The 25,850-nt window shown below is 39.9% G+C and overlaps 1 protein-coding gene across 8 annotated transcripts in view; it reads left to right on the top strand.

The window, feature by feature from the left end:
• Frmd4b (FERM domain containing 4B) overlaps positions 1 to 19,571 on the top strand; it is a 351,908-nt gene extending 332,337 nt beyond the window's left edge. For 6 of the 8 annotated variants that reach the window (XM_087182007.1, XM_087182006.1, XM_004854185.4 and 3 more), the window contains 6 exons: positions 1,988 to 2,041; positions 3,415 to 3,562; positions 6,887 to 7,006; positions 9,373 to 10,187; positions 13,425 to 13,557; positions 17,562 to 19,571. In XM_087182007.1, the coding sequence (XP_087038133.1) occupies positions 1,988 to 2,041; positions 3,415 to 3,562; positions 6,887 to 7,006; positions 9,373 to 10,187; positions 13,425 to 13,557; positions 17,562 to 17,685 (1,394 nt within the window). In that variant the 3' untranslated portion in view covers positions 17,686 to 19,571. Of the gene's footprint in view, positions 1 to 1,987; positions 2,042 to 3,414; positions 3,563 to 6,886; positions 7,007 to 9,372; positions 10,188 to 13,424; positions 13,558 to 16,432; positions 16,525 to 17,561 lie in introns of all 8 variants that reach the window. The other 2 variants (XM_087182009.1, XM_004854187.4) reach the window with 2 other exon arrangements.
• The last annotated feature ends 6,279 nt before the right edge of the window (positions 19,572 to 25,850 follow it).

Below are 25,850 nucleotides of genomic sequence, written 5' to 3'. Positions count from 1 at the left end.
TTAGTCAACTACAGCTGGAGAATTTTGGGTGGCTTTGGCTCTAAATGTGCAACCCAGCTGGCCTTGGCAATGGTTACATTCTTGGCCTGTAGAGATGAGTGATTAGCAGTGCACTTAACATTCACGGATTTGTTATAGCTCATTCATCCTCAAACTGTGCAAGATTCTAGTGCTCTCCTTTTCAGTGACTGACATTTGGATAGCAGATGGTGCCACTGTGTGAGCAAATATTGGATAGATTTTTTTTAAGTGTGCCCAACAGCTGACTACTATGGCACCTCGCCTCCAGCCTCCACTGTGTGTCTAATTAAGAGGTGGTCCGCCCAGCCCCGAAACAGATTAGCATTTGAGATTGGATGGAGAGAGTCCCCTCATAATGGCTGTGAAGCTTACACTGGGGTGTCATGTTTGCCTAGAATCTTTGGCCAAAAACCCTCAACACTGAGTACAGAATGATTTGCAAAAACCTATCAACACATCTGAGATGTCACTTTTCACTAAATACATTAAGATTTAATAGGTACCAGTAATACTCTGAGCATTATGGATGTCATTTCTAGCTGGAACAATGAATGTTGGTCACAAAAGTGAGGGTACAGGTAATAATCACTGAGCATTTGTCATGTGCAAGCAGCTGGGCCAAGATCTTCATGTCATTATTTCATTTAGTGATTCTGTGATAGGTGCTGTTGTAACCCCCGTTTTAGAGCTGAGCCAGATGATGCTTAGAGAGGTGAAGTAATTTGCCCAAAGTCTCACAGCCAATAAATGGCAAAAACAAGTCCCGTCCCCCCCATCTGCACATCCAGGCCTTTGCACACGCTAGGCAAGTACTTTACCATTGAGTTACATTTCCAGCCCTTTTTATTATTTATTTTGAGTCAAGGTGTCACTGATTTGCCCAGGCTGGACTCGAACTTGCAATCCTCCTGCTTTGGCCACCTGAGTAGCTGGGGCTATAGGTGTGCACCACAGTGCCTGGATAAAACCAATATTTAAACCCAAATCTTCCTATTCAGTAGTTCTCAACTAGGGGCAGTTTTGTTCTCCAGAAATATTTAACAATATTTGCAGACATTTTGGGTTGTAAAAATCAAGGGTGGGATTACTGCTGGTCCTATAATGCATAAGACACCTCCCTAGAACAAGGAATTATTCCCAAGGGCCAGTTGTACCACTACTGAGAAAGCCTGGTCTCACTAGAAGGCTCAGATACCACAAAGTGAACATGCTGTTAAGTTAAGGCCTTTTTCCCCCAGGGTGCGGGGGGGATCAAAAATAAAGTGTACTCACAGTTGATTCTCAAACGAGGATCCAAATGGGTTTCAGGTAACATTTTGCATTTATGACAAGAATGGCGTTTCCAGTTTGTTGGCTGTAAGCACTAAATATAGAGGGCAAAGTTTTCTTTCTATGTGGAGGGAACAGTACAAACTAGTTTAGAATCAAAATTCCTAGGCTGTCTCTTCCATTTAAAGAATAGTCAGTCCTTGTTATCTTCGCGTTCCACATCTGCAGATTTAACCAACCTAAGGTTGAAAATATTGGGAAAAAAAAAACTTGCCTCATCAGACCTTTTTTTCTCATTAGTCCCTAAACAACCAGTGTAACAACTAGTTAGACACTATTTACATAGTATTGGATGTTATAAGTAATCTAGAAATATTTAAGGTGTGCAGGAATCTGCAAATACAGTGCTATTTTATATAAGGTACTTGGACATCCTTGGAGGGGTGCTGGAACCAATCTCCCAAAGATATTGAGGGACCACCGTAATCTACTGTTGTGTGTGTGCAGTGCGTAAGACATTTCTATCTGCAGTGGTAAATGAGTCAACCCTTACAACAGTTTATTATTCTTAATGTACTGTAATTAGTTATATTTATCTAAATGAAAATAAAATGTACTTCATCAAAAATTGCTTCATTGAACTCACTGTAATTATGTAAATGCACAATTATACTAAAGCAGTTATTTTTATTCACAGAAGACATCATCCCATCAGAGAGTAGCTCCTTGTCTGACACTGCCTATGATGATCGTAAGTGGAAACTTCTTTCTTGATTTAAAAATTTTGAGTGTTCTGAAATACTAAGATAATACTTTAAGTACAGCCTACTTGTTTTTCTTTTGGGAAAAGCGGAATAAACTAACTTATGTAAAATGTTTAGGAAAGGAGATATATAGTTTACCATTTACTCACTTTAACTCCATCCAAATCACATTACTTCAGGGAATCAGAAAACCACAGCATAAGTAAGTCTCTCAGTGAGGATTTTAAAGCCCTGTAATTATTTTTGTTTGTTTTTTGTTTTGCGGTCCTGGGCATTGGGCTTTCTCACTGAGCTGAATCTGCAGACCTTTTTTTTTTTTATTTGAAACAGGTACTCACTAAGTTGCTCAGACGAGGCTTAAACTTGTGGTCCTCTTGTCTCAGACTCCCAGAGCATGGGGGTTACTGGCATATGCCATCATGCCTGGTTTTTAAAAAAAAAAATCTTAAAGTAATTATAAACTCACAGAGAATTGTACTAATAACACAGAATCCTTCACCTAACTTTTCTTGGTGATGATATTTTACGTATTTGGAGTCCAGTATCAGAACCTAGAAACTGTTCTGTAGACTTTGATTATCACTGTTTTCAGGAGAGGTGGAAATTTATTTTATTTTCCTTAAGAGGTCACATTTTATAAGCTGGGTTACATGTCATTTGTCATTTCATACAGGTGGGTTCCATTTCATGTTGGATTGGGTTTCATACCAAGTGAGTCAGTATTTCCTTGTAGTCCTTGATGCTTACTCAGCTGAGTTGGTAAACTATCTGATATGATTTAAAGAATTCCAGGAAGCTGCCACCCTCCATTCTTTATCTTCCCCTGAATTTTATGGTACATAAAATTCTGCCATTTTAGAATTCTTCCTTTGAGCTAAGGCCTGGTCGTGCTTGCCATTGCTCTTTGAAAATGCAAATGTCGGTGGTAGACCTAAGAAGTCTGCAGTGATGCAGCATAAATCAGTTTCATCACTTCTGGTGGCATGATGAGCCTGTAGATCACAAGTCTAAGAACTTTACAAGTGGACAGAAATAGTCTGCCTATTCGCTCTTGGCCTTTTGCCCTCTGAGGATTTTCTTTAATAAACACTTTAAAAGATGGTGTCACCTGTTCTGTCCTAGTGAGTTCCTTACTATTGAATTGACAAAAGTTTCTTCCAACCCTGGGAGAGTATTCATGTCTTTATCTAGTGTATAAAATATAAAAATTAATTTCTGACAAGTTATGTCTGAAAACATTGTCTTCGGAAGAACACATTGTTTGTCAGATCTTCCAATTTCTTTTTTGAGATATTGGCAAGGTATTAATTTACTTATTTATTTACCCCTGTTTATCCATCTATTCATTTACTTATTTTAGCCAATGATGCCTTCAGTCCTGCTGGGCAGCGACCAAGTTCAGTACCCCATTCTCCAAGAATTCTTCCCCCCAAATCTCTCGGTATTGAGCGAATCCATTTCAGAAAGTCATCCATCAGTGAACAGCTTGGGGATACCAGGCAGTCCAGGTGAGCAGCATCTTAATAAGGTGAATGCCTCACAGCGAGGAAATCTTCCCTCAAAATGATGACATGTTTTTATTCTTTCAAAAGATATTCTTTTGTAAAACTGAGGCATAGAAATTGACCCAGAGATTTGTTGTTGAGAGCAAATAGAAATATTTTTAAAACATTTGAAAATACTTTTTAAAGTCTTTGGCTCTTTCCTTGATTTTAAAGTCTATTTGATTTAAATTTGGTTATAGGGACATTATTATCATCTGGATTTGGGTATTGTGTTATCCAGTTTTGCAATACTATACCAAAATACCTAAAATAATTTATAAGGAAGAAATGTTTATTTTGGCTCAGTTACAGATTTTTCAGTTTTAGTCCATGGTCTGTTGGCACTGTCACCTTTAGGCCTGTGACAAGGCAGAACATCACAACGAGGGCATGTAATGGCTGGGAAGTAAAATGAGAGGAAAAGGCCAGGACCCCAGTCTTCCCTTCAAGAGTGTGTTCCCCGTGGCCTAACTTCCTCCTACCAGACTCCTCCTGAAGGTTCCACCACCTCCCAGTAGTGCCAGTTTAGAGACCCTGCCTCTTAACATGTGGGGCTTGAGGGACATTCAAGATCCAAACTATGTCAGATGTGGTGTCCAGAATTCAATCTCATAACCTTTGGTCTATGGAAACCATCATTAAACACTGCTTTGCTAAACTAATAATAAGATTGACTTCTGAGTCTGCAAATACATTTACTTTTTAGTGCGTAAAATAGATAACACAATTTTTTTCTCCCCTCAAATGACTTAGGTAAATATTAACTGGACAGTGTGATTAGGTTTAAAAAAATAACAAACTGCCAGGGATTTAGCTCAGTGGTTCCGGCGCCTGCCTCACAAGTGCAAGGTCCTGAGTTTGATCCGCAGTACCAGAAAAAAAAAAATATCCTGAGTTCGATCCCCATAACCAAAAAAAACCCAGTATGATTCTCAGAATTTGGTTGCATGGATTTCTACTAATTTTTTTAAAATTAGGGCACAAGATGAGACCTGTTTATTTTGCCAAGGTAAAATGTTCAAACCAATAATACCATGAATCAATGAAATAAATGATATTTAAGTATCAAAAATATACCCATTGGCATCACTGTCATAATAATGAAAGAAATTCACATCTACTGACCACTTACTATGTGCCAGATGCTATTGGAAATGTTTTTATATGTATTAACAAATTTAATTCTTACCACAATTCTGATAATTATTCCTTCTGTCCTTACTATGAATACACTGAGGACCAAAAACCATGAAAAACTTCTTTGGGTTCATCATCTACTAAATATAGGAGTTCACATTTACACCAAGGTGGATTCCAAAGGTCCTGATGGGAGTTTAGGCAACATGTTAGCATTTCAGCTGATAAATTAATCTCAAAATAAAAGAAGATCACTCAAATAAAATAAATTTTGACTTATGAAAATATATCATATAATTTTATATTTCTAATTTGGCAAAGACCAGTGAAAACTTTCTCACGTTACCAAGCCTGGTTTAGGAATTAGCACTTAGGAACTTTTGCCTGAAACAGTGGAGCTCCGAGGGACTAACACTGTGCTATTCAATCTAATTAAGTCAATTCAGTTTAAAATTCAGTTCCCCAGTTGTGCTAGCCACTTATCAAGTGCTCAAGAGCCCCATGTTACTCATGGCTGTCATGCTGGGCAACACAGAAGTGGGACATTTCGATCATGGCAGGAAGTCCTATCAGAGAGCACCTGATGAGCATGTTTATTATATTAGGGCAAGCAAATCTGTTTCAGGAAAAGGAAAAATCATAAATGGGAATCATTATCTTAAAAATGGTTATACACACTTCTCCAGTAGCTTAAGATGGATTTACTCTTTGATCCAGCAGTTTCATTCATAGGAGTCTTTACTGTTGAGTTGATTACTCAACCTCAGGATGCCCATCACAGCCTTGTTCACATTTGGGACAAATCAAAAACAACCTAAATGCTCAACTAAATTATGGTTAAAAATCATTCAGTGGTACGATGTGTAGTCATTAAAATGACACTACAGGCAAATATTAGGCAATATGAAACATTAGATACACATTTTACAAGAAAGTATTGATAGGGAATATACATGCAGTAAGATCTCAGTTTTTATTATTAAAAATCTATAGATGAGGGGGCCGGGGATTTAGCTCAATGGCACTCCACCTGCCTCACAAGCGCAAGGTCCTGAGTTTGATCCCCAGTACCACCCCCCAAAAAAATCTATAGATGTTTGTCACTATATATGCTTATAAAAATATACAAAAACATTTAATGTTATATCTGAGGTATCAGGTTATGGGCACCTAAATTTTTATTTGTATTTTTGAAATTTTCTGTAATAAATTTGACTCATCTTTGTAATAAGTAAAATTACTTATTACAAGTAATGAGACATTGTGCTGGGGAGGGAACTCAGGCCTCCTGTTTGCTAAGCATAAGCTAGCCCCTTAGTCCCTTAGAAAGTTACTTTAATTTTTAAAGATTAACCTTAAGTTTTATTTTCCTTTTCATTGTGCTGGAAAATGGACAAAAGGATTTAAGGATGTTGCTAGTCCAGAGACTACCAGACAGCAGTCCAGGGACCAGACCCATCTTGCCACCAGTTTTTGGACAATCCATGACCTAAGACTGGTTTTTATATTTTTAAATAGTTGGTGAGGAGGAATCAATAGCTATAATTTGTGTATGTGTGTGTGGTACCAACGATCGAACTCAGAGCCTTGTGCTTTGCAAGGCAGGTGTGGCACCACTGAGCTAAATCCCCAGCCCAACAGCCATAATATTGATTACATGTAAAACTTACATGAAATTGACATTTTGGTACCCATGAATAAAGTTTTATTAGAATGTAGCCACTTACATTCACTTACATATTACTATGGCTGCTTTTGTACTATGACAAGGACAGAGTAAATAGCAACAGTAACCATCTGACCCTCAAAGGCAAAAATATTTACTATTAGAGTATTTTTTTTAAATGATTTTCTGGCCCCTACTCTAGTTGCTTTCAGCCTACAATATTTTATTCAGTTCACTATTTTGTAGAAGTCTTTCACTTTTTCCTATATATTTATGACCCAGAGAGTCACACTATAGGTGCTTCCTCTAAAACTCATCTAGAACCCAGCAAGATATGAACCCACGGAGAGCCCTTTCGCATCTTTCTCTTTACACGCCCTTTCTGTCAGCTTCCAGTAAGCTTCTTATAGGCTGATGACAAGGTTCCCAGATGTGTTGGGAGACTTACTGTTTCTTGAATTCTTTTTTTTTTTTAATCATCACAGAGAAATGTTGTCAACACACAGCAGTCCTTACAAAACCCTGGAGAGGCGGCCCCAAGGTGGCCGGAGCGTGCCCACCACACCAGTCCTCACCCGCAACGCCTACAGCAGCAGCCACTTGGAGTAAGAGCTTCCCACCTTCTGCTTTGGCTCCCTTGATTTCACCCGTGAACATTTCTCTTGCTTTGTTTTGTTTTGTTTGTCATTCTAAGTGACTTCTGTAGCCGGGCCCTGTTTATTCTTACACATTTCTGCTTATGTACAGTTTTAAATAGATCAGCAAAGAAAAGATACATTTGTCTAGGTGTACATTGGATTGTTAGTAATTTCCCCAACTCAATACTACTACTCATGATTAAATGGTGAGGATGAAGAGAATAAGAACAGCGATCTTTTATGTGTTTACTGAGTGCTGTGCTAAATGTTTTATACATGCTATGCTATTTGGTCCCCATAACGAACCTATTGTGAAGTGGTCATTAGGTATGTACTATTTTTGTCTCATTTACAAAGAAGGAAGCAAGATTCAGAGAGGTTGGATATCTTGCCTTAAATTAGGCATGGTAACTCACACCTATAATCCCAGCACTTGGGAGGCTGAGGCAGGAGGCTTACAAATTTGACATCAGCCTGGACTAAATATCAAGTTCAAGGCAACCATGGACTATATGGTGAGATCCTCTCAAAAAAACCCAAAATGGTCATGGTGATACACACCTGTAATTCCACCACCCTGGGAGGCTAGGGCAGGAAAATTGCAGGTTCTATCCTAGTCAGGGCACATTAGCCACTTAGCAAGACCCTGTCTCAAATAATAAATAAATAAAGGGCTGGGGATGTAGCCCTGTGCCAAGGCCTAATCACCAATACCACTGAATGAATGAATGAATGAATGAACAAATGAACGAGAAATCTTTTTTTTTTTTTGTATTAAATTCTTTTATTGGTACATTGTAGGTATACAACACAATTACATTTCTCATTGGGAATTGTACCTTTATATAATGCATCTTGGTTCTTATTTTTTCCCCATTCCTAGCCTTCCCTTCACACCCTCCACCCTTCCCTATTTACAAAGATTTATTTCCATTTTTTCCATTTCTCATCATTTTTCCTTTTCCTTCTTTCCTTTCCCCTGCCCCTCCCACTACCCCTACCCCTTTGGACCTTTTCTTCCTTTTTTGCATTATCGATTATTCATTCTAATCATTGGTACATTTTAGGTATACAATATAATGACATTCCTCATTGGAAATTTGCACCTTTACATAGTCTCCCTTGGTTCTTATTTTTCACCCTTGCCCAGCCCTCCCTTCAACCCCTCCAGTCCTCCCTATTTACAAAGATTTTGTTCCTATTTTTCCATTTTCTCATATTAATCCCATTCCCTTCTATCCTTTTCCCTAGCCCTCCCACTTCCTTCCCCTTTGCCCCTTTTCTTCCTATTTCACATTACCTATTATACATTCAGTTCTTATTTACACTTTCAGTTTCTCACACCAGAGAAACTATTCGGTATTTATACATGTGTGTCCTATTTATTTCACTTAAGAGTATTGCCTCAATGTGCATCCACTTAGCTATAAATGTCTCTCATTTCTCATTTTTTATGGCTGAGTAGTACTCCATTTTATAAAAAAACCACATTTTCTTTATCCAGTCTCCAGTTGATGGGCATTTGGGCTGTTTCCAAGTTTCAGCTATTACAAACTGCGCTGCTATGAACATGGGTGCACATATATCACTGTGGTATGATTCTTTTAATTCTTTGGGGAAGGTCCCCAGCAGTGGAATAGCGGGGTCAAATGAGACTTGCAGTCCTAGTTCTTTGAGGTATCTCCATACTGATTTTCACAGTGGTTGCACCAGTCTACACTCCCACCAGCAGTGGAGCAGGGTTCCTCTTTCCCCACAGCCCCGCCAGCATTTGTTATTGGTTGATTTCATGATAGCAGCCATTCTTTCTGGAATGAAGTGGAATCTCAGCATTGTTTCCATTTGCATCTCTTGAACGAGAAATCTTGCCCCAGATCAGAAACCTGGAAAATGCCAGAGCCCTGATTCATGGAGATATCTCTAGCTCCAAGGTCCACACTCCACTCCATCATGCAGTGCTACCTCCACTCAGCCTAATTTACCTTAATATTCTGTTGAAAGAGAAGAGCCTCCAAAGACATGACAGCTGGTATTCTCACCCTTTGAGGCAGGCTGTGTGAAACTAATTTATATCTTCCCTGCCCTCGAGAAATGATTGGTTTGCATGCCTGAGAGCATTTAGTTCTTTCTCATTTTGACTGTGGTAATGAACTTAGAGGCCTCTAGCATGTTATTTGGACCTAGGGATTCTCTTGCACTGTCAGCCTTGGAAACTTCAAGAAATTCTCTTGCAATTTAGCAGCCATGAAATCATTCGACATGGTGTTCTTTCTCTGTCTCAGGGTCCTCCTTTCCCTCTTTTCATGTACACATTTGCCTTTGTCCTCTCGCAGACCTGAATCTGCATCTCAGCACTGCCGCCAGCGGAGTGGGAGCCTCGAGTCTCAGTCCCACCTGCTCTCCGAGATGGATGAGAAACCATTTTTCTCCCTGTCCAAATCCCAAAGAAGCAGCAGCACCGAGATCCTAGATGATGGGTCTTCCTACACTAGCCAGTCAAGCACGGAGTATTACTATGTGACACCTGCTGCCGCGGCTGGACCCTATTACACCACCCAGACTCTGGACACACGTGCCAGGGGTCGGAGAAGGTCAAGGAAACAGAATGTTGCTGCTTCCAATTCAGGAAGCATGCCCAACCTGGCACAGAAGGAGAGTGTGAGGAATGGGGTCTACCCAAAGAGTCAGGAGCCACCCTCTTATAGTTACTATATCTCTGGGTATGCGCCATATGCAGAGTGTGACCTGTATTACAGCGGTGGCTACGTCTATGAGAATGACACTGAGGGACAGTACAGTGTCAATCCTTCCTACCGATCCTCAGCCCACTATGGATACGACTGCCCAAGGGACTATAGCAGATCCTTCCATGAAGATGAGGTGGACCGCGTACCTCATAACCCGTATGCAACTCTACGGCTGCCCAGGAAGGCTGCTGTGAAATCTGAGCACATCACCAAAAATATCCACAAGGCCTTAGTTGCAGAGCACCTGCGTGGCTGGTATCAGCGGGCCTCTGGGCAGAAAGATCAGGGGCACAGCCCCCAGACAAGCTTTGACTCTGACAGAGGATCCCAGAGAAGCCTGGGGTTTGCTGGGTTGCAGGTCCCCTGTTCTCCAAGCAGCCGAGCGTCCTCCTACTCTTCAGGTAAGGCAGTTGTGAAAGCACATGACATCTGGAGTTACTTTACCTCAGCCACCCACCCAATCCACTTCTCTCCAGGATCATGAAACTCAGGCCCAAGGCTAGGAGAGCGGTAGCCATTTAGTTGGACCACAGTAAGAATTGCCCACTTGAAAAATTTTCTCCAAATTTTTTCTCCGGAAACACAGGGCACATGAGTCTGATGAAGCAAAGTGTAGATTCAAGTGTAAAAAATATTTACTGAGCACCTACTATATATGTTGCTCTGTTTGTAGGCTTTCCTCTGCTTTGTCCTTCTAAGTCTTACATTGATAGCTACATCTCTTAAATGTGCTTATCATTGAGGTCTGTCTGATATTCTAAAAGACTTCAGTAAACCCCTTAGGTAAGAGAACATTAAAATTATACATAAATCCATCCCAGTCACCATAAAGATTCAGTCAGTCTAAAGGCTCTTTTGAATGCTCAGGAACCTACATAAGGTTTATCATAATTTGATGAGAATTGGTATTTATTAATCACTGTTCTAAGTACATTGCATATTTTAATTCAGTATTCATGTAAATTTTACTTTATGGTTGATATAAGGATTTTTTTGGGAGATATTTTTATTAGAAGAGTTGTTCCCTTATCTCCTTTGCATTGACTTGGGCTGCTACCTCCACTGACATTTGTGGACTATACACTGCACACCCTACCTGTGCTCAGTGCTTTAATGGAAAATGGGTGCTAGAGAGGAGTCTGCTTGCGGGTTCACAAATTCAGCTAGTGAGCAGGCACCCAAGAGGCTGAGGATTCAGTGTTAGAGCAGTTCCTGGCCTCCATGAGCTCAGGGTCTTGTCACAAGCCAGTGGAATGTGTGAAAACTAAGCAAGTTTTAAAACTCTTAAGAAATGAATGAAAACTCCAACTACATAAAAACCTGAGATCATGAGTTCTGCTGCCTCCCTTAAACTTGACACTTCAGTGAGACATAGTGTGGGGATTCCCAAGCCACCATTTAACAATCATCCTGAGCTGTACCTATAAACGTTTCACAAGTTTGTTGACAAGAGGCATTTCCATGGAGATTTCTATTTGGGTTCAACTTCTTTCTTGTTTGTGCAGACTTTGGACTTCCGCTAGGGCTATTCCATGTATGATCACATTGAACACATAAAAGGGCTCCTGTTATTTCTTGTTATTTGTGGCTCTGATCTAGAGGAAGGCTTTCTCCCTCCTAAAATTCAGAGTGTTGCCTGAAAAACTACCACACACCAAGCCTGGGCAGAGCACTACAAGGACAAAGGCAAATAGGAGGGTAGAGATGTTATAGACAATCGTCAGGGCAGGACAATGCCTGTGGAGGTGTAGATGTCTCTCGGGAACCTCAGCCTAGTGTCTGGGGTATGGGTGAGAACTGATACTTCCTGGTTAAGACCTGGTGTGAGCTTGCTGACACTACCAGGGTTTTGTTCCACAAACTTAGAACTGCTGCTGCTTTTTTTCTGGTACTGGGGATTAAACCCAGGGCCTTTGCACTGAGCTACATCTCCAGCACTTTTATTATTTTTTTATTTTGAGACAGAGTCTCAAATTGCCGAGTTGCCCAAATTGGGCTCAAACTTGTGATCTTCCTGACTCAGCCTCCCAGAGTGCAGAGGTTATAGGCATGTGCCACCACACCCAGCGAGAGTTCCTCTTCTTAAGGAGTTGGATGGAATCAGTGCTTCCAGAAATCTCTCTGGAATTTTCCTCATTCCTGTCTCCATTTTGTAGCTGCAGAAATACATTACAGTGGGTGTGTATATTCCTCCTGGAGAGATATGTTTCCATCCATTTGCCAAATTAAGGCTTTTGTAGTTCCTTCCAGACAGGCTCTCTTGGTGACTCAGTTGTGGCAGCTTCCTGTGCCACATGACATTTTCAGCACTTGATGCAGGCAACAGTTCTATGATGTGGTGATGCTGTTGTTAGGGTTACTATTCCTATTTCTTAGCCTCAGCAGATCTGGCTTAGAGAGTTTAACTGACCCTGCCCAAGCTCCAAAGCTAGTGAGTAATGGAGTGAGGCTTCTATCCCAGCCCTAACATCATGACCACCAAACCTCAGAGCCTCCACTTAGATATCTGGGACATTCTTGAGAGCTCAGAGTGAGAGTCTTCCATCTGTCAAACCCATATGGCACTAAGGGCTACAGATGAGTCTTAAAGTATGTTTGAACTCTGGTGATGGCAGATGTTTTATGGGTGTAAGAAGAGCAGTAGGTCAGTAGCCAGGAACAGGAAGTGGAGGCCAGCAGGAAGGACCATAGTGCTGGTTTTGTCAGTGTTGGTATTGTGGCCAGCTGCCTTGTACATCCCAGGCATGGAGCAGGACCGGTTTTTAGAGAGGACAGCCAACACCCAGTGATGAGGACTTCATCTGGCTTTGCTCCCAAATTGTGCCCTTGTCTTGTGCCTGTTCTGCCCCTCTGTGAAGCTAAGTCTCTCCTACCAGAGTGCCTCCCAATACCAGTCGTCACCATCCCCGCCCCCCCATCTTTGTTGAAGACAAAAAAGGTATACCTTGATCTTGCAAGTGCCCTGTGTTGCCTTTGGCTGAGGAAGAGTCAAGTCTCAGCAAGTCAGCCAAGCGGTGCTTTTCCTCCAGAGGCCTCCTACACACTCAGACTCATCATCCCCCATACCTAAAGCTTTGTATGTTCAGCCACCATGATCTGGGTACATAAATTCTCTTAATATGAGAGGGTTTTTGTTGTTGTTGTTGTTCCTTTTAGTTTTAAATTATTTTTACTTGTCAACTTTATCTTTTAATTAACCTTATTCCTTTTAATAATAATAATGGTTATCATTTCTTAAGTGTTCACTCTGTATTAGGCACAGTGCTAAAAATGTTCATAATTATATCATTTAATTCTGGTCTCATACTTACATAGAATATATTTGTGTTGTCATCCTCACTCTGCAGACGAAAAACGTGAAGCTTAAAAGAAGCTATTTGTTCAAGGCCACTTGGCCATTAAGTCACCAAATTGGAATTCCCAGTCCTGCCTTGGTGGGAAATGTAACCCTGTGGTAGGGTTTAGCACAGGCAAGACTTGGATTTAATCCCAGCACCAGCCCACAAACAGAAAACCAAGTCTGGGCTCTTAATCTCTACTCAGCACACGATCTATAATGACTTCAACATGACATAAACAGATTTCACTTGGAGTAATTTATGAACTAATTTATCTCTCTTTTAAATTTTTATTTCTAGTGTCTTCTACAAATGCTTCTGGGAACTGGAGGACCCAAGTGACAGTAGGACTCTCTGACTATGAGACTCCAGCACATTCTCCTTACACCAGCTGCTATGGCAATGTCTATAATGCTTTGCCCTCTCCAAGCAGGTGAGAAGCAGGGCTCACATTCCAGGAGCTTGCTCCTGTTCAACAGAACTCAGGGGTCTCACCTGGCTTCATGAACATGAAATAATCTAGCGCAGGGGTTGATAGGCTAGAGTGTACAGGCTAAACTCAACTGCTACCTGTTTTGTAAATAAAGTTTTGTTGGAAAATAGCCACCTTTATTCATTTACACATTATCGATGGCTGTTTTTGCACTCTGTGGACAGAGCTAAATAGTTGTCACAGACAGCATATGGCCAGCAAAGCCAAAATATCTAGCTCTTTAATAAAAAGTTTGCTGACTTCTAGTTTGTTCATATTTGATCTTTTTCTTGGAATTTGTACATTAAATTCTGAGTCTAAAGGTTTGTTGCTGGGTTTTTTTAAGACATTACTTGAAACTGTATTACTGATAATGTCTTTTTAAGTCTCTTCTGGAGTCTTTCAGGGAAAATAACTCAGCTCCAGAAAAGCTGTTCATACCAGCGTTCCATGTGGACAGTTGGTCAGCTTGATATCAGCCATTTGCTGTCTTTTGTGTCTGAGCCTGTGTGTACTAAGTAGCAACAGACAGAGCCAGCCGTCTTGTTTAAAAAGGAGTCCTTTGTAAACATTAGAGGAAACACACAAGAATAATGTGTTAAAATGGTTTTAAAAAAATGTTTACAAACTGAATTATATGGTTTTTCAGTACCTTTCATGCAAAAGAGGAATGAAGTTTGAAGATGTCCTTTCTCCCTCTAACTTTCTTATAAAATATAATCCACACCCACAGTGCCAAGAAGTAGAGCCTTTTGACTACTTTAAATCAGACTTCTGCAGGCAGAGGAGACTTACCCAGACTGTAATGTATAAAGGAGTCTATACTGGTGAATTGGAAAGACTAGTGTTTCCTTATTGAGACATGCAGGGTTACAAACTAATTGGAAATATGAGATCCCTTCACCTTGTTTTTCTCCACATTTAGTGAGTTTTTCTTGGCTTGAAATATTAAGCCAATTGTCTTGACTCAACAAAGCATTGTGTTCAAAATAGACTTTCTATGAAAATATACTTAGAGGACATCAGGTGGCTTGGACTTGTGTAAATAATGCTTGAAAGTGAGTTAGGAACAAGAACCAAAGTGACTGGCCTCAAATTTCAACTGGATCTTTTCAGTACAGTTCTCATCACTCTGTGTACTACATATGCAAATTGTTTTCATGTTGTTATAATCTGACTTTCCTTTTTGTTGACTCGGTGCATAAGACAGTTCTAATACCTGTAACACTTTTTTCATTGAGCTCAAGAAGTGCTAAGCAATTTTAGAGAAAAATTTCTTTTTACCAAGTCTCCATATGTGTTTGTGTTTCAGGCAGCCCAAGATGGCTTGATAGGGAAGACTTAGGACAGTGAGGACATAATGTATAGGAAGTCACCAGCTATTTGAGTGTGTGTATGTGTGTGTGTGTATGCACATATGAGCTCATTTTAGAAAATAATACAGGAACAAAATAATAATTTAGCCATAATTCCACCTTCCCAGAGATAGCAGTTACCAACATTTGGCATATTTCCCTCATCTTTCCATGTCCACATTTAACTTAGTCATGATGGTCTCATAAATACAATTTGACATCATATGTTGTATATATAATTCTATATCCCCTTTCTTAAACTTAACATCACAACAAAAGCATGTTCCTATGTTTTTAAAAACTCTTTATACCTTGTTTTATATGGCCAGTATTATACTCTACTTAATAAATATCCCATCTTTGTTTAAAAGAACCTCAGTTTTTGAAAAATTGGTGATTTTTAGGTCTTCCTGTTTTTTAATTTTCAGTAATGCCGCATTTTTGTGCAAAGTATTTGTCTGAATTCCAGATTATTTCCTTAGAATACATTTCAAAAGAAGAGGTAATGAGTTAATTAAAAAGTATACTTTTTTTTTTGTTCAATACTCAGAATTAAACCCAGGGGCTCACAACACAACTAGGCAAGTGCTCTACCACTGAGCTACATCCTCAGCCCATTTTTATTTTTTATTTTGAGACAAGTTCTCAGTAAAGTTGTCCAGGGTTGCCTCAAACTTGTGATCCTCCTACTTTAGCCCCCAGGTAGCTGGGATTACAGGTGTGTACCACTCTGCTGTCTTAAAAGTGTACTTTTAAAGCTCTTGATTTTGGGGGGGGGGGTTGGTACTGGGAATTGAACTCCAGACCTTGTGCTTGTGAGGCAGGTGGCAGCACCACTGAGCTAAATCCCTGGCCCCAAGCTCTTGTTGTCTAGAGAGAGATTTACTCACCCATCTACAAAGGTATGGGAGTGCCTGTTGAAACTCATTTGCTTTTTTAAGCTTTTGTTTAATTGTTATAATCTGATCAATTTAGCTTAATTTATTAACAAGGAAAATGTTATGAATAATCAGTCATAAAGCTTTAGAAATTTGCTCTAAAATATGATTTGTATAAAATTATTATTTTCAAAATAAAAGACAAAATAAGTTTCAAGATATAGCTAAAAAAAACTACCTTTTTCCCTTTAGCCAAAGATTTGAATGCTTAGCAATGTGTCATTTTTTTAAATAAATAAATCAAGTGTGTATGATTTAGAAATTCTTTCCCCAGGGTATCTGGGGCTTAATACTACAGAAAGCTACAAATTCTTAGCAACCAAAAAAATTCATCCCAGTATGATTAGGTATTCTTTTGTCATTGGCATGAACTTCCAAATGTTAAAAAAAAAATGTTGAAATCTTTTATGCTGCTGAGTGTGTAATGGAGTCAAATTCTTGGCTGTAGTGTTGGTGCAAATTGTGTTTTCAAATAACTCTTTTTCTTTCACTTCTGTTTTCCATTCCCTTTCCCTTTCCCTGCCCAATTCTACCTATTACTAGGCAAAATCAAGGGCTTCTGTCCCGGAGAATGATTGTCTCTCCAGAAATGAGATCAGTTTTAAATTCTCTTTTGCTAAGTGTAGCCAGCTGTAGTAAGTACAGTCCCTGAAATTTGCGTGTTGCTTCTTGCATAGCAGGAGTTTTGCTTGCTCTGATTGATAATGGGAAGTTATGAAATCTGACTTTTATGTTAAATGAAAACACTAAAAAACCTGGGTTTACATAGTATGTATTTCCAAAGCTCTTCTTCCAAGGCTTTTTAATCATCTTTACTAAAAGACTTTGAAATTTAAAATAGAACAGCAATCTACTAACTCTCTAACCTATTTTAACCTAATATTGCAACAATGCAGTTTTGCTTATCAGAGTGGTTTGTACAATAGGGTGCACCCATTTGAATATACCACCCAAATATGCCTATCATCTTTAAATGTCACACAATTTTCTGGGTCAGTGCCAATTTATACTTAATTCATAAGCCCTTGGGATGTAAAACACGTGCCTAGAAGCCCCTGCTGCCTTTAAAATGTATTTCTTTGTCCCTGAGAAAAGCAATATATGATTTTAATTCAAAGAAGAAAATACAGTTGTCAAAATATACTTCTTGAAAATTATAAAAAATGACTACCTAACAAATTTTAAAATGAACATGTGTTGAAGATTTTTTCACTTATTAATTAGGAAACTAGCAGATTGATTATGCTGGTTCCAGGAGCATTCAGGGCAACAAAAGCGAGAGTGCTGGAATAAGATTATTAAATTAGATACCAAACCAGCTACTTTCCCACAAGAGCAATAAAACTATAACCCATAATCTTTTCTACTAGATGGAAGTTATTTGTATTTCTTCCCAACAAAAAACTACAGGTTAACATGTAACTTCATACATTCTAGGTCCTAAAGTTAAACAACGGTACCGCTCCCTAGAGAATTAAATAATCCCTTTATAGGCCTGTAAAACAATGTTCTAGTATGACATGGAAAGAACATTCACTTATCTTTTGCTTCATTTCAAGTTTTGGAAAATTTCTTAACAGTGTTTCTTACTAACTTCTTTGAATGGAGTAGTGTTTGGATGGTAGGAACAAAAATGAATACAAGTAGTGACTTCTTTGTTTCCCTTCAATAGGCCATACACAGAGACCGGGCACCTGGGCAGCAGTGCAGATGGAAGCCAGTTGGAGGACGGCCTGGAGAGTAGTGAGCAGAGGCTCTTTTGGCATGAAGATTCAAAGCCTGGAACATTAGTCTGAACTGCAGTTGGACTTCTGGACCTGGCACTGCATTCTCACACTGGTGTGCCTTGCAAAATGTATTCGTCTTCCCAGGAGGCTGTTGGCTTTAGGAACTTAAAGGCATCCAAGGTTGCAGAAATGACTCGCATTGCCCTAGAAAGGAACCACACACTAAGCCCCAAGAGCCCCTAAATGAGGACGTGCCTTTCAAAATCCAGGCACTAACCTGACACCAAGATCTGACCCCCTGTGAAACCCCTGCCAAGAGAGGACTCAGTTTGAAGCCCTTATCTGTAGCAAGCACTTTTGAACGGAACAAAAATTGTCAAAGGCAAACCTCCAATCTGTGAAAGTGTGTTTGTGTGTGTGTGTGTGTATGTGGGGGGAGGGGGTCCCCTTGGAAAGAAGGGCAGGGCAGATTTCAGAGCACAATTCAGAATGATGACAGAAGGGAAACCATGACAGAAGCTCCTAAACTGTAGCTCACCAACAAGAAGTTTGAATTTGTGAGCTGACGAAGAATACCATGCTGTTTCTACATGGACTTGGACAATTTAGGCAGTATTGGAAAATTACTTGAAGAGAAGTCAGATTTTCAGGAAGTTTTGAATGAGTGTAAATGTTTTGAGGAGTTATAGTGATGCTTTTCATAAGCACCATAATATGGGTTCTAGACAGACTTCTTGCTGTAGCATCCCGTAATATGACTTTATGGCAGCAGATTGGGGAAAATGAAGCAGCCCACAAATAAGTGACAAACTCTGCTTGTACTTTTCCCATTCCCAGGTACCTTATCCCTGAGCTCCTGCTTTCTTTCTCCACCACTTGCATGATGAGCTGCTACTCAGACTGGTCACTCTCTACCTTGGTTTCACTTGAAATGGCAGAGTTGGTGGGGAAAGTTGTCACAATCATGAGTTTGGAAAAGTATCTTAAGGTGGTACAAAAAGGGGCCCAAACGACAACAAAACAAAGCTACATAATTGTAAATGGATTGTGTGCCTTAAAATGGTGAACATTAGAAAATTCAACATAATTGTCTGGATTCCACGAGTAGTTGTGAGTCACCAAGTGACAAAAACAAGATTAGTATTTTTAAAAAGACTCCAAGCTGCAGTGGATTGGATTATGAGGCTAACACTACCTCATACTTTCCTTGGAAGAACTGATGAGCTATGGTTTTGTTTTCTTTTTCTTTTTTAGAACAAATTATTTCCTTCTTCCGGATTGGTCTTTGTCATCTTGACTGCTTTAGAATTCCATGAAAGGTGCTTCTGGCCCCGTCCCCTTTTATACAAGTTACTTGTTCATATTGTGAATAGAGAAGTTTCTGAACAACTTTTTTGAACACCGTTTTCTATCTGTATTCCAAAGCATGTAATATATACATAAAAATGATTTGTTAAACTGGTCCTTACTCATTTGTATCATTAGAAATGAAGTTTGGGGAAAATTTTTGGGAAAAAAAGCCACAAGCAAAAAAATAACTTATTCCTTTTTGCATATTTGTATAGCCTTCTAGAAACAGAAATACCCTTTTGCATATTCTTTTACTGTTCTGATTGTTTCAGACCTATTATTTTTTTACGTAGTTCAATAAACTCAAAGCGTGCTACTGAAAATGTGTATGTATTCTTCCATATATACTTAGGGTTCAATGAAGCAGTTTGAAGGGCTCCACTTTAAGTAATGTGTTGGGTCAGATATCAGATTTTTAGTTACAGAGTTACCATATTTTATTCATTTCAAGATAGACTTTTTTTCATATTTACATCTGAAAATAGGGTTCATCTTTTGAGTGTTGACAGGTCCTAGTCAGACTGGCAGTGTTTTTTCCTTTCTTAGTGATACATAAAATAATGCCATGTCTTACAATAAAGTTGTTTTAGAATTGATGAAATACAGCAATTTATTGCCTCCCTCCCTGAGGATGACTGATGAGAATTTTTAGGTTTCCTAATCTTGGTAATGTTGTTTACTTGTAAAAAGTCATTCATCCTACTTTCACAGACCAGCTTAACAGCCCTTTTAAAATTCAAGAAAACACTTCATTTGACATTGTTGTAATCCTGTTCATTGGAGTCAGGAATTGAATGCAGGGAGAACTTACATGAATATTTCTGTACATGTATCTTGCATGCAAATAACATTTTCTTGTTCAAAAAATGGTCAGCTCAGGACTGCCTGTATGCCTTGAAAGAGCAAATAGAAGTTGGCTCCAAAAGAGGAAAGAAGCCATAGGAATGTAAGCCTAGCAGGCTGCCATATAACTGTCTCCTGCCTTTTTTTTTTTTTGTAAATCTCTGTATATATATAGGTAGAAGTATGTTTATTAAAAACCCAAAAATGGCACACACCTGTAATCCGAGCATTCTAGGAGGCTGAAACAAGATCACAAGTTTTATCTCAACCTGGATAAATTAGTCTCTTAAAAAGATCCTGTCCCCAAATAAAGGCTGAGGATATAGCTCAGTGCAAAGGCCCTGGGTAAAATTCCTAAGATTGCAAAAAAAAAAAGGGGGTCAAATTATCCAATATATAAACGACCACTTTTTTATTACAAAATATCCTAAACTCTGGTAAAAATTGTAAATGTAAATAAGAAATACATAAGATAAAAAAGTAATAGTGGTCTTGTAAACCTAACCCTCCCTAGGTAGAATAAATGTGAATTTATTATACATTACTTTAGATTTTTTTTCTGTGCATACAGCAATGCTTTAATCTAGCATCCCAGTACAGGTACAGTTGTAGAGCAAGGATTTTTTCCTAGTACATCTTTGGCCTCATTCTGTATCAGCACATACTGATCTGCCTCAGAAAGATATATGTTCTACAAGGTGGATTTTAAAATTGCCTCACCTTCCTTGATATCTTTTTTTTCTATATTTGAAAAAAAATTCTTCAGAACTCTTCCTTTTATTCACAAAAGCTTAAATGTTATAGGCAACAAAGATCCTGGACTGTTTTAAACTACTAGTTTGGCCCATTCTTAGGAACAAAGTTTCAAAGTAAGGAATTTTCTCAAATATTAGTTCTAAAAGAGCTCTCACAAGTGAAATAATGACTTTCTTCAATGCAATACACAAATTTAGATTTCTTCTTTCCTCCCAACACTGGAAATTAAACCAGGCCCTTTTTAGATATTTTTCATTTTAGGAGTATCTCACTAAGCCACTAAGTTGCCCGTGCTGGGGTGATCTTCCTGCCCCAGGCTCCCAGGGTGATGGGAAAACAAGTGGGTACTGTCCCACCTAGCTTGGATTATTTTCCATAGAGCAATGCTTCTCAAACTATTCTTAGTAAAAGACCAGCTTTTTAAATTTCCGATCCATTGTAAACCTATGGTTTTGTAAAATGAAATAAACTGAATTATTAGGAAAAAAATTAATCCAGAAAAGAGTAAAATTCTAGATAATCAAGATATGAAAATATACATGTTTATTAGATTCTGCATACATAGGACTACTCTGCCAAGTTGTGATCTCTAAGCACTGACTCTGTTTCTGTGTTTCCCTCGAAGAGTTCTAGTGATCGAGTTTTCAGACCACCTTGCAGTAGCACTGAGCTGGAGCACCCACTGAGGAGGGAAGGGCTTCACCCATGCTTGGCTTGGTAACCAGGTGGGGCCGTGGTGGCTCTTTATAATCTTACAGGGCATGGAGACACATTTCCACAGAGAAAAAACTTTTGGACCCCAAGTGGGATGATAATGCAAAACTTAACTCATCTTTCAGTTCAAGGTTTGGCCGGCCCCTTAATCCCCTGTTTTCACCATTATCCCTTTCCCTTGGACTCCCCCATGTCTTTTCTCCTACAGTTTATCCTTGTGCCACTCCAGGGTAGAAAGAGAAAAAGCATGTCCTACCTCAAAAAATGAGTTTGCATTTGTTCAGTTCTAGCTCTACATGTGTGCAAAGGTATGCAAAGGGCCAGTGTGCAAAAGTGTTTTATGTGCACTTGGTCATTTCATTACCACAACAGGGCAAGGGGGTGCGGAGTGTTACAAAATCTCCACTTTACAGATAAAGAATCAGAATTGCCAGTCACGTAAAACACCAAAAGTGATGCCATTATTTGGAGAAAAGCAGGATATAAATCCTGACCTCTCAAACTCCACATCCTAAACTACTGCAGGTTGAGCATTTCTGATCCAAAATCTGAAATTTTTGAGTGTTAACACGATGCCCCGAGTGAAAAATTCCAAGCCATGAAGCTTTGTGTCCTACACACAATTATTTACAAGACTATATAAAATTACCTTCAAGTTACACATTTAAAATATATATGAAACATTAGTGAATTTCATGTTTAGACTTGGGTCCTCTTCCAAATATATTATGTATATAGAGCTATGGCAAAAATCTAAAAAATTACAAAAATCAAACATTTCTGGCCCCAAGCATTTTGGATAAGGGGTATTGACCCTGTAATGCCTCCTTGAATAAGTATTTTCTACAAATAAACTTCTCCAAGAGTGGCAAATATACTTTTTTAATGGATTAATGAAATGAGTGAATACATGCTAAGCCAGCTCTTCTTATTCATTATCACTTAAAGATAACAGACCTAATTTCCTTTCATTTACCAGCAGCAAAAGGGCAGAGCCAGGCCTATGTACAAACATAGGTCAAGATAACCTCTAGCTTGAAGGCTACCTTGTCTCAGGTGGCTGTCCACCTGAATTATTCATTTCTGGATGAGCTTATTGTGGATCAAGTACATTTCTTCAATTGTTTTCTAGTCAATAAAATGTCTTACCCCAGCAAATATACTTGTTACGATCACAGATAACCATAATGAACTAAGTATTGATTAGTAGCACTGAAACTATTGATGGATCCTTTCCCATTTTTCATTGTTCAGGGGCAGTATGATAACATGAAATATGATATGTGCTGTGACAACGCCCTGATAAGCTTCCTTGGGATGCAGCTCTCTGATGCTAGTGTTTGTAGGCTTTGGAAACAGTAAGTCTGAGATGAGTTTTCCAGTAGAGTCCTAGCCTGCCACCAGCATCCTTGAAACACCTCTCTCTGGGATGATTCAGTGAAGGACTGTACTCCTGGTGGGAGAAAACGGGAAATGCTATGCGCAAGATGTGTTCTGGCGATACTTATCTGATCTCTGTTCTTAACATTAGCACACACAAACAAGTTCTCTCCATTCCCTTTGCTTCCCAGTATCAGCAGCCTTGGCAAGAATGGTGCTCTGAGACTGGAAAGAGGATGGGCATAGACCCCGCTTCTGAGTTTCAGATAATTTTCTTGAATGCTTGTCATTCATGAAGTGCCCAAGGTTTACAAGGCCTGTGATTTTCATCTGCACTGCAGCACTCCATCGGGGCTTTTGGAAATACTTTTTGAATTCTCCCACTGATGGGGAGTGCAAACTCCATTGAGGAGGCCAGGAACATTAAGCCTACTGCAGTGTGTGAAATTGTCCCACACACAGTTTGATTACCCAAACTACCCAAAGTACCTTCCTGGAGAAAGTCCGGAGGCTTCTCTGGGTGCTGTGTTTCTGTGTTTAAAAGAGATTTTTCATTTTGGAGGGAGAAAGAAGGTAAGTGAAGGAAACAACTGCTGGTGAACATCAGGAAAAATTGCCCGTGATTTTTTTTTCTGGTGATTTTTTAAAACCATGTATCTAACACATATCAGGATACCACCTCTGGGCGCATGAGCTGCTGTCCCAGGCTGTGAAGATGGAAGATGAATGGACTCTGTTTCCTCAAAGCTTACTGTCTGGTTAGGGAGAAGCAGAAGGAAAGTATTTGAATAGCTTGATGTGATTGGTAATCCTTGAAAGCCACGCATGGTGAGAGAGAATAAAGGCGGGTGTGATTGATATCTGGGACTCATGGGACAGAGTGGTTCCCTTTGGGGAGGTGATGCTTAAGCCTAGACTTGAGTTTGGCTCAGGAAGATCCAATTAAGCAAAAAGAATAGATGCTCTCTAGAGTTAAGAAAACACCAGGTGGCATTCGCCAAGGCTGTGAAGCCAGAAGAAGCAGGGCCACTTATAGAAACTAATGCAATGTGAGGCCCAATTGTGCCATATTCAAGAAATCAGGGTAATATGGAAGAAAGCTGCCATTTTTGAACTCTCACTGTATTCCAACAGTGGGTAGTGTTACCATGCATTGCCTCATTTAAACCTCCCTATGACTGTGCAAGAGAGAAGGTCTCATCCCCAGATGAGGATGTAGAGAGAGTGGCTCAGGAAGATCACCATCTCATGGTTATGTGATCACACATGAAATGGTAACACTAAAATCCAAACCTGTGTCACAGTCCACATCTCAAGCCCTTTAGCCATTATGACAGTACCCAAAAAGCAATTGTTAAACCAGGTATACCAGTGCATTCCTATAGGCCCAGCTACTCAGGAGGCTTAGGCAGGAGGATCACTTGAGCACAGGAGTACCAGGCCAGCCTGAGCAACACAGCAAGAAGTTGTCAAAAAAAAAAAAACGTTCACCACATATCTGTCTTAAATGGAAACCAGTAAAATTGAAAAAGGAAGGGAAGGAGCAAACAAAAGACTTTCCTGAGGAGGGCTAGAAACCAGGTCAGCAGGGCAGAAAAAGGATAATGTAGACCAGGCAGGTTTCCAAAGCATACAGTTCTGAAGTTTCTGATCAGGGCTTGGCTTGGAGATACCCCTTGACAAAGGTCCAGTTAACAGCCAGCTGTGCTGCAATTACGTTTGCAAACTGGCAGGAGGAAAGAGCTGGGATTTTTGAGGAACATATTCAGAAGGCTCCTGATGTAGTATGTGAGAATCACAGCACCCACCCAGGTCCCTGTGCGTGTGGGCACACACACACTCACGCACACATGCATACCTGTCTCAAGGACACCATTCGGTACGTGGCCCTCTCCTTAGTGAGTTTCCTAAGAGGATCAAAGGCTAGAAAGCCGAGGTGGAAAAGCTGTCATCAGGAGTACCCACTGCTCATGGCTGGGAGGGGCATCTCCAGTAGCCTTTCAATTACCTTGTAAGAAGCCTTCCGGGGAGTTGATAGTGGATGTCTGGCCAGACAGCAGCATCTTTATAAAGCAGTGGTTAGACCTGTGGGCTTTGAAGTCAGACAGATCTGGAGACAGGCCACCAGTCTTGGACTCTCTCCCAGCCTCACCGCTTGCTGGTGAAGTGAACTAGGGTAAGTCCCCTGACCACCCTGGGCCTCAGTAGCCTCTTTTTCCCCCCTCAAGCCCTGGGGATTGAACCCAGGGCCTTTGCCTCAGCCCTTCCCCTCCTTTTTGACACAGGGTCCCACTAAGTTGCTAAATTGCCTAGGCTGGGCTCAAACTTGGGATCTTCCAGCCTCAGCCCCCATAGTGCTGGCATTACAGGCATGTGCCACCACTCCCAGTTTCAATTTCCTCTTTAGTACTCAATCTAACAAAGGCGTTGTGTAGGTCACACAAGATAATGCATGCAGCCAGCACAACATTAAGTTTCTCCTAGGTGTTTCATACTGTAAACTACTAACTTCCTAGAAGGAAAAAATAGGCAATAAGTGTTATAAACACTGAACATGACCTAGAAGACCAAGGTTTCAAGGATTTGCACTGCATCAGCTGAGCCACTGAAATGACAATATTGAAATAAAGCATCATTGCACTGAAGGCTAATTCACATCTCAGGCACTGTTATTGGCTCTGGGAATATTTTTTTTTCTTCTTTAATCCTCCCCTAAATTTTGTCATTATTAATCCTAAACAGAAGGTCAGGGAGGTTAAGCTGTTTGCCCAAGTTTACAGCTAGAAGGTATGAAGGGCTGGATTCCAATACACACATACAAAAGACAGACTTAGTCAAAGGCAAATTCCTGCTACTCTGGAGTCTGCTGTCCCACTGATGGAAGGCGTTTCCTACCCCTTCAGCCACAGCTCTCTCAAAGGCCAGAAGTAGGACCAGGCACACTTGCCAGAACCTGAGAGTGAGCCTATCTTACCCTGGGTACAGACCTGCCACAGGCTTAAACTCAGGTACCTGCTCTTTCGGTGTGCAGAAGAATGAAAAGCTAGCCTGATTCAGCCGATAAAAATAGGAGATGCCAGTTCAATTTGAAAAATAGCGCTTCCTGCTAAATTTTTTAAATTAATTTTATTGGTACAGTTTAGTTATACAATATATTGACATTTATCATTGGAAATTTTCACCTTTACATA

The sequence above is a fragment of the Heterocephalus glaber genome, unplaced genomic scaffold (genome assembly GCF_053883595.1).
Source record: "Heterocephalus glaber isolate CG9 unplaced genomic scaffold, H.glaber_assembly_v1.0 deba00001472, whole genome shotgun sequence".
Classification (NCBI taxonomy): Eukaryota; Metazoa; Chordata; class Mammalia; order Rodentia; family Bathyergidae; genus Heterocephalus; species Heterocephalus glaber.
This window is presented reverse-complemented; position numbering and strand designations above follow the sequence as displayed.